At 43.4% G+C, this 12,159-nt stretch overlaps 1 protein-coding gene across 1 annotated transcript in view; it reads right to left on the bottom strand.

The window, feature by feature from the left end:
* The window catches only part of FRY (FRY microtubule binding protein), a 480,115-nt gene that overhangs the window by 132,005 nt on the left and 335,951 nt on the right, over window positions 1-12,159 (bottom strand). The window contains exons 39-40 of the mRNA XM_019523795.1: window positions 10,650-10,835; window positions 790-988 (exon numbers count right to left, since the gene is read on the bottom strand). Of these exons, the coding sequence (XP_019379340.1) occupies window positions 790-988; window positions 10,650-10,835 (385 nt within the window). The remainder of the gene's footprint in view (window positions 1-789; window positions 989-10,649; window positions 10,836-12,159) is intronic.

The following is a 12,159-nucleotide window of genomic DNA, read 5'->3' as shown; positions in this document are numbered from 1 at the left end:
AGAGAGAGAGAGAGAGAGAGAGAGCGAGCAAACCAAATACAAGTGCCCCCCCCCAAACAGTAATAACAGTAGAAATTAATAAAGCTAAATGCAAATGAGATCTAGACCTAACAAAATTCCATGTATAAAGCTGACTTTTGCTGGTTTATCTTTATTAATCATCTAGATTTTTCCGCCACTTAATCCAACCCCTTTTTACTCTGGCAGTTAAGTAGTATACTTCTGGAAAGTTAAAGTGTAGCCCCACCTGTGGCTGCTCTTTGGAGGGTAGAGCTTAGATTCCAACACTTTCAAAATCTATATACTTTAAGGCTGCTTTCCTCCACAAGAGCAGTATAAAGCAAATTTAGTAAGAATGAGATTCAGGCCCTAACTCTTTTCAATACCAGGACAGGACAAGGACCTGCCAGTCTTATTCAGCAAATAAAATGAGGCTCACTATTGCCCCTCACAGCACTCTGTGAAACTGCTGTCACTTTTATAGCTAGAAAACTGTCCTCTTCCATTAATTGTGCTTGGAGTGTAATACTATTAATCATTTAACTCTTTAATCCTGGCAGCTGGCACTTTCTTACAGGAGCACTGCCACTGTAATGCTTTTAACAACCTTTTTTCTGATGCAAGTATCAAAAACACAGAAACTGGAGTCTATTACTAAAGGAAATTACTAAATGTAATTACTAAAAGAAAATGAAAACTCAATCATTTTCATCTGTGTCTTTTACAAGATCATTTTACAAAACACTGGAAGCAATGTAACCAAGGGTAAGTTCTCCTTATCTTGATTACCTGGTTGTCAGAAACTCAATTAACTTGTTTGCCTTTTCATCTGTTTCAACAGCTGTGTCCATGTCCTCAATCTCTTGGGTGATCTGTGGAAGATTTCCACTGCTGCCCCCCAGACTGATACTGGAGGAGGTGGAGCTGGAGCTTAAACCAGAGTCTGGCACTGGAGATGACTGGTATTCCCGTAGAAAGTCAAAGCCACCTGGCAACGGCACAGGAGAAGATAAAGATGGAATGCACTATTTAGGTCAGCATTTCAGACAGTAATGAAGGAAAACAGTTCTTTTAAAACAGTATGCTGCTCAAAACTTTCTCTGGGAAGAAGAAAAAATATGTTAAATGTGAATATCTCCAAAGAGTGAAAATTAATGATCTTATATTTTCAATCTTGCAGGATGGAACACAAAAGGGACTCTTTAAAAAAGTCCAGGATAATTTTCCTGTGCCACACTGACTTTTTCTTAATATTGCTTCATTTAGAAGGAGGGCTTTCTGTAAACTGCATTATATTTAAGAGGTGTATATCAGCTGAGCCCTTGTAAGCTTATTTGATTTACCCTGATGGTCTGATGTGGACTAAGTGTAGTAAGGAATGCACTATCGGTCATATTATCATCACTTCCCAGATGAGGCACAGAATGATTTAAAACACAGTCCAGCAAAGCACTGTATGTTTAACTTTAAATGTATGTGAATCATCCAACTGATATTTTCAATCATTAAATTTACGTAGGAGACTAAGGGCATGGGTATATTATAGAATCATAAAAAATTTAGGGTTGGAAGGGACCTAAGGAGGTCATCTACTCCAACCTCCTGCTCAAAACAGGACCAGCCCTGACTAGATCATCTGAGCCAAAACTTTGTCTAGCCAGGTCTTAAAAAACTCTAAGAATAGAGATTCCATAACCTCTCTAGGTAACCTGTTCCAGTGCTTTACTACCCTCCTAATGAAATTTTTTTTCCCTAATATATAACCTAAACTTCCCTTGCCACAACTTGAGACCGTCGCTCCTTGTTCTGCCATCTGCCATCACTGAGAACAGTTTAGCTCCATCCTCTTTTGTAGCCCCCTTTAGGTAGCTGAAGACTGCTATTAAATCCTCCTTCAGTCTGCTCTTCTCTAAACTAAGTAAGCCCAGTTCCCTCAGCCTCTCCTCAGAAGTTGTGTGTCCCAGCCCCCTCACCATTTTTGTTGCCCTCTGCTGGATTCCAACTTGTCACATCCTTTCTGTAGTGGGGGCCCAAAACTGAACACAGTTCTCCAGATGTGGCCTTACCAGTGCTGAATAGAGGAGAGTAATCAATCCCTTGATCTGCTGGCAACACTCCTACCAATACAGCCCAGTATGCCGGTAGTCTTGTTTGCAACAACGACACACTACTGGCTCATATTTGGATTATTGTCCACTGTAACACTCATGTCCTTTTCTGCCAGTCAGCTCCCAGTTTGTATTGGTGCATGGGATTGTTCTGTCCTAAGTGTAGGGCTTTGCACTTGTCCTTGTTGAACCTCATAACGTTTCTTTTGGCCCAATCCTCCCAATTTTTGCAGATCTCTCTGAATCCTAGCACTATCCTCCAGCATATCTACTACTCTCCCCAGCTTGGTGTCATCTCCAAACTTGCTGAGGGTGCACTCTATCCCATCTTCCAGGTTGTTGATGAAGACATCAAACAAAATCGGACCCTGGACTGACCTCTCAGGCACTCCACTTGATACCAGCTGCCAACTAGACACCAAGCCCTCTGAGCCTGATGCTCCAGCCAGTTTTCTATCCACCTTACAATTCATTCTGCCAGCCAATACTTCTTAGCTTGCCTATGAGAATGTTGTGGGAAACTCTATCAAAAATCTTGTATCAAGGTACAGCATATCCATTGGTCTCCCCGCATGCACAGAACCAGTCATCTCATCATAGAAGGCAACTGGGTTGGTCAGGCATGACTTGCCTTTGATGAATCTATGCTGACTGTTCTTAATTACCTTCTCCTTCAAGTGCTTAGAAATGGACCCTGAGGATCTGCTCCATGATTTTTCCAGAGATTGAGGTGAGGCTGGTCTGTAGTTCCCTGGATCCTCCTTTTTCCCTTTTTAAAAATATGGGCACTATGTTTGTCCTTTTTCAATCATTTGGAATCCTTTTTCAATCATCAGACCTCTCCTGATCACCATGAGTTTTCAAAGATCATGCCAGTGGCTCTGCAATCACATCAGCCAACTCCCTCAGCACCCTCGGGTGCATCCCATCTGGCCCCATGGACTTGTATAAGTCCAGCCTTTCTAAATAGTCCCTAACCTGTTTTTTTGACACTGTTGGCTGCTCACCTCCTCCCCAAACTGTGCTGCCAGGTGCAGTAGTCTGGGAGGTGACCTTGCCTGTGAAGACTGAGGTGAACAAGGCATTAAGCGCTTCAGCCTTTTCTGCATCCTCTGTCCATTCAATAAGGCACTCAACCTTTCCGTGATCCTCCTCTTGCTACTGAAATACTTCTAAATACCCTTTTTGTTACCCTTCACATCCCTTGCTTGCTGCAACTCCAATTGCACTTTGGCCTTCCTGACTTGATACTCCTCCCTAGTTGTCTGTCTAAGTTTCCACTTCTTATAAGCTTCCTTTTTGTGATTTAGTTTCCTGAAGAGTTCCCTGCTAAGCCAAGCTGGTCTTCTGCCATTCTTGCTAGTCTGCCTGCACATTGGGATGGTTTGTTCCTGCAGTCTTAGTAAGGATTCTTTAAAGTACAGCCAGGTCTCTTGGACTCCTTTCCCCCTCAGAATGACTTCCCATGGGATCCTGCCCATGAGTTCCCTGAGTGAGCGGAAGTCTGCTTTTCTGAAGTCCACGGTCCTTACTCTGCTGCTCTCCTTCCTTCTTTTCCTCAGGATCCTGAACTCAATCATCTCATGGTCACTGTTGCCCAAGTTGCCATCCGCTACAACATTCCCCACCAATTCACCCATTTGTGAGCAGCAGGTCATAGTTCTTTAGTTGGCCATTCCAACATTTGCTCTAAGTTGTCCCCAACACTTTCCAAAAACTTCCTGGATTGCCTGCACACTGCTGTATTGCCCTCCCAGCAGATGCCAGGGTGACTGAAGTCCTTCATGAGAACCAGGGCCTATGATTGGGAAACTTCCTCTAGCTGTTTGAAAGCCTCATCCACCACTTCCTCCTTGTCTGGTGGTCTATAGCAGACCCCTACCATAACATCACACTTGTTGTTGTCTCCTTTGACTCTAACCCAGAGACTTTCAACAGGTCTATTCCATACTGGAGCTCTGAGCAATCATATGGCTCTTCTACATAAGTGCAACTTCTCCTCCTCTTCTCCCCTGCCTGTCCTTCCTGAACAGTTTGTACCCATCCATGACACTGCTCCAGTCATGTGAGCTATCCTACCAAATCTCTGTTTTTCCAGTCACGTCATAGTGCCATGACTGTGCAAGGACTTCCAATTTTTCCTGCTTGTTTCCCAGGCTCTGTGCATTTGTGTACAGGCACCTAAGGTAACTAGTTGATTGCCCTGATTTCTCAAGAAGTATGAGAGCACATCCCCTACTGCCTCCTCCTGCTTGCTCTTCCTCCAGGTCACCCACTTCCCACTTACCTCAGAGCTTTGGTCTCCATCCCCCAGTGAACCTAGTTTAAAGCCCTCCTCACTAGGTTACCAAGCCTGTCTGCGAAGACACTCTTCCCTTTCTTCATCAGGTGGATCCCATCTCTTCCCAGCAATTCCTCTCCTTGGAAGAATATCCCATGGTCGAAGAAGCCAAGGCCCTATTGGCAACACCACCTGTGCAACCAGTTATTGATCTGCAGGATGCACCCGGGCCCTTCTCCTTGACTGGAAGTATCGAAGAGAACATGACCTGAGTTCCAGTTCTCTTCATCCTTGCACCCAGAGCCCTGTAGTCACTTTTGATCTGCTCAGAGTCTCCCCTGGCAGTATCATTGGTGCTCACATGGACGAGCAGCATAGGGTAATAGTCAGAGGGTCGGATGAGTCTCAGTAACCCCTAACTATGACATCTTGGATCTGGGCTCCACGCAAGCAGCAGACTTCCTGAGATAACAGGCCAGGTCAGCAGATGGTTCCCTCCATCCCCCACAGAAGGGAGTCTCCAAACACTACCTGTTGCTTCTTGTGTGTGGGGGTTGTCATGATCCTTCTCACCTTGGTGAGGCCTGGCCTGTCCTCCTGCACCAATGGAACATTCTCCTCCCTCTCTGTTGCTAGTGCTCCATATCTGTTCTCCAGACAAAGTGATGCAGGTAGAGAGGAAGATTCCTGCTTGCTGCCAGAGGTAACAAGCTTCCAGGTTCCACCTTCCTGGGAGTCCACATCTTCTCTCTTCTCTAGCGCTGCCTCTGGCAGTTTTTCCTCCACAGTCCCAGAGATCTCCTTTGGCATCAGATCAATGAACTCCTCATGGTGGAGGATGCTTCAGAGCCTCACCACCTCTTCCTGAAGTTCTCTTGCCTGTTTCCTGAGAGATACCACAAAGAGGCACCACTCACACTGCAGGCACTCTCTGACCTGGCCATCATGGGAAGGAACCTGCAAGCCGCAGGCCCCAGAGTACCAAACCTAGACCTGGGTGGAAGCTTCAATTGGTGAGTGGTCCTGCCTGGACAGAAACCTCACAGGTGCAAATAGGCAGTGGCAGTGGCTCTGGCATTGGAACATCCTCCAGCCATTTCCCTGGGTCTCTTAATCTGCTGTTTCTCTCTTACTGCCCTTCCAAACACACCTTCCCTAGTGAACACACCTGGAAACTGGCCTGTTTACTGCTCATTGGCCCCACAGGGTTCCTTTTTTCTTGCTTCTTCACATCAAGCTGATAGGTGTGAAGTTAGGCATTTCCCTCAAAAGGGGCAGGGAGGTGGAGGGCAGCAAACTGACCTGCAAACTGTTTACCCTGTTTGTAGCTCCTGGTTGCTGGTTCCTTGGTTGCTGTCATGTAAGTTGCTGGGAGGTAAAAGAGGACAGGCATTTACAGCATGTCAGTTGCTCTGTGATAACTATCCCTGTTTATGTTCTCACTCCATGGTGAATGAAAGCTGATCCTCTCTCATTGAGCTGTAAACTACAACAGGTTAGCAGAGACCTGAGGATGGGTACTGTGGTACCAGAAAGCTTGGCTATGTCCCTCCCATTTATATAGTTGGTCCAATAAAGGTATTATTCACAAGAATCCTTGCCTTTCACATTTTTCCTGGATCATCGTGGCTACAACATCATCCTAACACTACCATAGGTTAGCTCTCATTTTACAACAGGGCAAGAGTGTGTAGTTGTGATTAATCCTAATCAATCAATTGTAGCCACAAAACAGGCCTCATTATGGGTGTATGAAGGGTAGGAAAAACCACAGGAGTCTTCAAGGATACCCTCAGTGGCTTTGCCATGTCATTTCTGGGTTTGGCTCATGTGAATAGAGCCATGCTTTGCAACTGTGCACTCAAGAGTGCTCTCAAAGCAGAGACACTCTTACATTATTTTCTCCACATTCTTTCATTTTTTCTATCATTTCTGTTAGGTAAAAAAACCCAAAACTATAGTGATTAGTGATGGTTAAACTTAATACATTTTTCAGGTAAGCATACAAATTATGGGAAAAAATATCCAAAGCTTGTCCAAGACACTTTCATAGCTTTTTGTCCTTTTTCTCTCTTTACTTTGCTTCCTTCATGGAAGTTAAAGCAAGAAGAGATCTATTAGGTAATTCCGTTCATATCCATTGCAAAAACTGCTTCTCAAACCACATTGTCTAGTCACATGTCCAGTTTTACATTTTAAATTAATTTTAAATACCCCAAACAAAGAATTTATTACCATTTGACAAAGAGTGTTTTCTGATGTTCAGCTCTGACTTTCCCTTGCTTAATTTCGTCTCTACAACCCTATGTAATGGTCACACTAACATAGTTTTTAACTTTCAAATGTTAGTAGGCTTACCTCCCAGCTTTTTTCTTGCATGGCTACGTTCTAAATAAAATTTATTATTTCCCCCTCTCATCCACTCTGTTTGTGTGTATATATGTGTATCTCTGTGTGTGGTTGGTAGGATTACAAAACAAATTAATTATCTGGTCATTTTATTCTTTATAAACTTGCACTTCTTATTGCTCTTGATTCTGATACCATCCTCTCTCTTAATAGTCATACTATTTTTTTACTAATGCTACAATTGGCATGTATGAGATGGCAACTGCCAGGATTATTCCTCTTTGCTTCTCACTTCTTGCTTCTGTTCCAAACAAAAGCTTATTTTTTTCTTTGACCTTAATTACTTCTATCTCCACAACTGTAAATTGACTCCATGACTCCCTTAACTCCCAGCTTCCCCCTTGAGTGTAGTGACATTCCATAAGTCTTAAATCTAGCCAGTAGGACTGTCCAAAGCTTTGGTCCCTGATTCGATTCGGTGGAGATTTGGCCTGATTTCATAGCTGAATCTCCAAATTCAAATCGAATCAGAAGACCCTTTAATCTCTCCAAATCGAATCAGAAGCTTCCAAATCAATTCGGAGAGATTTGGAAAGATTTGGAGATGGACACAGCTTTAAAAGTTTTTTCTACATACCTTGAGGTACCAGTGCAGCTCGTGATCACTGTGATGCATGTGTTCAGCAGCAAACCTGGAATTCTGGTCCACTTCCAGGTCTGCTGGGGAGTGTGCTGGGGCCCCCCAGCAACCCCCTGGTTTGGCAATTGGCTACAGGGGGACCCCGGGTGCCCCCCCCAGACCCAGGAGGCACCAATCACTGAGCCAGGGGGACGCGGGGGGGCCCTTCTGTGCACTCCCTGGCAGACCTGGAAGTGGACCAGAAGTGCTTCTGGGTCTGCTGCCAAGCACGCTGGGGAGCCCTCCATGCTTCCGTGGGACACTCCATGTGCCCCAACATCACAGTGTTCATGAGCCGCCTGCTACCTAAAGGTATGTAGAAAAACCATTTAAAGCTGTGTCTATGTCTGAATTGCTGATTCTCTTAATCAGCATTGAATCTTTAGATTCAGATTTGGCTAAACTGAATCAGGGACAGTGATCCAAATCAACAAATCGAATCACTGTCCCTGATTTGGGCCAAATCTAAATCTGAATTGAACAGGGCTGGCTTTCCACACCCCTACTAGCCAGGTGCTTTTATCAAACTTTGCCCAACCAAAACCTCTTAAAGCCCTGCAACTTGCAAAAAGTTAATAGTAAGAAATCAGCTTAGCAGGGATTCATAGTAGACAAGCTAAAATTAGAAATGAACTTTGGAAAACTAAACAAATGTCCATCCCTTTCAGAAAGTGGGTGTTGAGAGGAGTACATGATATTGGAACTTAACTGAATTCAAATCAGGTTTCAGTTGAATCTCAAAGGTAGGTAGCACGTTCCTAACTACATAAATACCTTTCTCTTGTACTGAAACTGTATATTAGATCCTTCAAGTTTGTCTGATTTATACCCCTTCCCTCATACCTAACAGAATTCGCTTTCTCAGTGGGCGCATCTACACATGAAATTAATGTGACACAATAGATTCCGGCGCATATCGTGCCAAAGTTTATGGTTCCCAGGCACCATGTTTACAAGTGTGCTTGGAACTGCAGCACACTGAGCTGGGTTGGAGCAGCTCCAGCTGGCAGGGAGCCCTGGGACTACTCTGACCTAGCTCAGTGTGCTGAAGAGGGACTGGCTGGGGCACTAGGGTACTCCAGTGCAGGGCTAGCTGACAGCCAGCCTCCGCACTGAAGCAGCCTCGTGCCCCAGCCAGCCCCATCAGCATCTACACATTCATTGCTGCTTGCTATAGAACACCGCTGTAGGATACTACTTGTGTTTACAAGTACTAACCTATGGCATAGTTAATTAGTTTACTGCAGCTTAATAGGGCTGCATGTGTAGACACTGAGTACTTTACTGCAGAGCTAATTAGGCAGTTCCACAGTAAACATCTTGTGTAAATGCACCCAGTGTGTTGGAAAGTTACAGGGAAATGGAATGGCTAGTTTCATTTCTACAACTATACTAGACTTTTGCCTTCTAGCAGTGCTCTTGGACTCGAGGACTCAAGGCACCCCTCCACAACCTTTGTAAACTGAGTGGCACGTGATTTCAAAAACTTTGCAGAGTGGTTGGAAATTGGGGATGGGGGATCATTCAGTCAGGGACAAGCCAGGGCCTGAATTTATCTAATTAGATTACTTGTTGATCTCCTTATACCTCACGGCAACCCCCAAAGGGTCTGGCAGAACACGAGAATACCCTGGCATCCTGGTTGAGAATCACGGTCTTATAGAAACACATTTTTCTCTATATAACAAAAATGTATCTTTTAATAATTTAGGATGCTTTTCCAGAGTAGTTTGAAGGAGTTACTGTCAATGACAGCTGTACAATTTTACCACTTTGATAAGCTGGCCTATAACTATATTTACTCAAATACAAGATGAGGTTTGCCCCCCATCACCATAGGGAAAAAAGCCGCTTGTCTTACACTTACATACAAGGTAATCTGAAAAAATACACTGTCTATCATTAAACTTCGGCAAAAACAGCATGTGCTCAGTAATGGAAAACAACTATGAAGTTGATTAAATGCAGCTGACACTGAGCATCACTATAAAACATATAACCCAATTTGGGCAAACAAGCTGATAGGAACAATTTTTTTTTGGCTCTAAAAAATGGGTGGGTGTTCCCTCCACAGGTAACTGGCACCAGGCCTGGAGGTACTGCAGTACTAGGCTGGCACCGCAAGGGCCAGAGCCAGCACTGATACCCACCCCTTGGAGCCAGCAATGCTCAATCTTAGCCAAAAGACCGAGATGTGGATGGGAATCTACCACAAGACTACATTAGTGTAGCCCCTCTGACTAAGACATATGGTAAGTGCAGTGCTCTTTCACAAGTCATGGTGAGCCACCACACTATATACATTTTTACTTCTTCTTCACTCCCACAGCTGAGCTATGCTTTTCTTTCCCATTTACAAGATCCCTGTTTCTTCATATGTCTGGCAAACATCACCATATGGGACCCCAAACAATTCACCTAGAATCTCTCTGTTGCTCCCCCCTTCCACCCCTCAGCCTGTTGTATATGATTAGTGTGGCCCCATCCTTCCATGTGGTGGAGCTGGACCAGGTTCATGTCATGAGTTGGGGGTTAATTAGTACATGGATTATTTGAGGGAGTATCTGGAGTCCACACACATACTGAGCAGTGCTGAGCTAAGGGGTCACCATGGTTTGAAATGCTGTTGATTCTGATAGGGCCCAGCCCAATGAACTACATGTTAAATGATACGCCTTTTGGCTTATCACACTAGGTACAGAAGTGCTGCTTATGGAGTTTATGGAGTACCTATGCTAAAATTTGCAGCAGTTTCAAAAAGGTAAAATGCATCAATTCTGGATGAACTATATGCAAATCACTATAGATGTATTTATTTCAAGTTTAGTGTTTTCAAATTTGTTCCTCACTTCCAGGTGCTCAGGGAGAGCAGGGTTTGACAGTAAGGAAGGGGAGGAAGGGTGTCCAGAGGAAAAAGTTGTGGGGACAGAGGGCAAAGAGGCTACCTGATGCTTCAGATTTATTTGCCCTGCTGTGGCAGTGGGAGGGGGGCAAATTAAAGGCAAACCTCCAATAATTAGATTGTTTATCTGGAAAATTATAACAAATTTATAAGTTTCCATTTATAGAATCTAATCCTTGGGGGGTTGTCAATAGTCAGGGTGATCTTATATTTGAGTAAATACCGTACTTATTCAAAACTTTACAGTATTTCAAACAACCAAACCTTTCCATTCCATTAGTCAAACCTTTGAAATACAATGTAATGTATTATCCTATTGCACTTTATTACCTGTATAGAGGTATTCAGGTAGATATGCTGGTTGGACTGTCAGAGTTTTGGTTTCATTCATCTCTCTTGTCTGAAGAAGCACTGAGGCAATGGCTTGATAATTGCTGTTGCAAGACAATGCAATCAAAAGGTGGAGCAGTAGCTTTTTACTGTGTTCAAAAACCTCAGGGCGATAATGGTCAAGACCTGAAGGAAAAATTTACAGCAATCACTTCATATGAAGTAACTATAAAGAAGTTTAAATTCCAGACATAACGAAGATTGCAAGGGAGTTCATGGCAGCAGTACAGAACAAACGAGATACAGTAATTCTGGCCACAGTCCCATTGTGTTTCTTTCAATGTGAAAACTTAGTATGAGAAAATGGCACACTGACAGAGTGAAGACCTTTTTGCATCTACTGAGCAGGTACAACTGTAGTAGTATAAGTTTCCTGACACTGTTCCCCCTCAATGTCTAAATCTTGACTTGGTAGGTCCACCTCTAGGGATGATACTTTAGTCCATTGTACGTATACTTCAATGCTTGGCCTCCTTGATGAGACTATCAGCTTGACAATTAGTGTGAACTTTGTCATATTTTGTGACCTGGAGAATTGGACAGACACACAAAATCATTTCCTGTGGGATCTCAATCAGCCTTCAGATGGTAACTAATTTTGGTCTCTAGTACCCTGTATAGAATTTGAACTAAGGATCTAGAAATGAAAGAATTTATTATAGCACTACATCAGTCTATGAAACCATTCACTTATACTTCCATTGATTTTTGTACAACATGACCTACAAACATAGATGATTTAAGTTTTAATAAAATATATTGCAGTGATGATTTTATTCATTTTACATCCGTTTCAATTCAACATTTTCTATGGTGAAAGGACAGGTCAGTCTCCATGTGTGTTCAATCCTCAGCTTCCATCTTTAACTTAGAAAGGTAATCTTTGGTGATGGGTTTTGTGATATAGACATCATTCTGCCAGGACCTCAACTGAGCTCATAAATTCATGTTACACAGGACAACAGAGCTGTCAAATGGCAGTGACTTTCAGGGACTACTAACTTGGGCAGGCTCAACAACTGGAATTTATATCTTATTAGGATCATAGTAAAGTAAGGCTGGAAGGGACCTCACTTGGTCATGTAATTTAGCCCCCTGCTCTAAGCAAGATCATTCTTGATTAAAACATCCCAGCCAAGTGTCTCTGTCTAGCCTGCTCTTGAAAACTTCCGAAGATAAAGATTCCACAATTTCTGTAGGTAGCCTGTTCCAATACTTGACTGCCCTCATAGTCAGAAAGTTCCTGCTGATCTCCAACCTCAATTTCCTCTGCTACAGCTTGAGACCATTGCTCCCTTATGTCCACAGAGAAAAGGCCATCTCCATCCTCTCTATAATGTGCCTTAAGGTATTTGAAGACTATTATCAAATACTATCAAATATTATCAAATTTGGGGTGAGGTGAGCATGCTAGTAGGGAGAGAAAGACTGCAACAAGACCTGGATAGGT

The sequence above is a fragment of the Gavialis gangeticus genome, unplaced genomic scaffold (assembly GCF_001723915.1).
Source record: "Gavialis gangeticus isolate Ggan-Ray unplaced genomic scaffold, GavGan_comp1, whole genome shotgun sequence".
NCBI classification, from domain to species: Eukaryota; Metazoa; Chordata; order Crocodylia; family Gavialidae; genus Gavialis; species Gavialis gangeticus.
The sequence above is the reverse complement of the archived record's forward strand: the minus strand, read 5'-3'. Positions and strand labels throughout refer to the sequence as shown.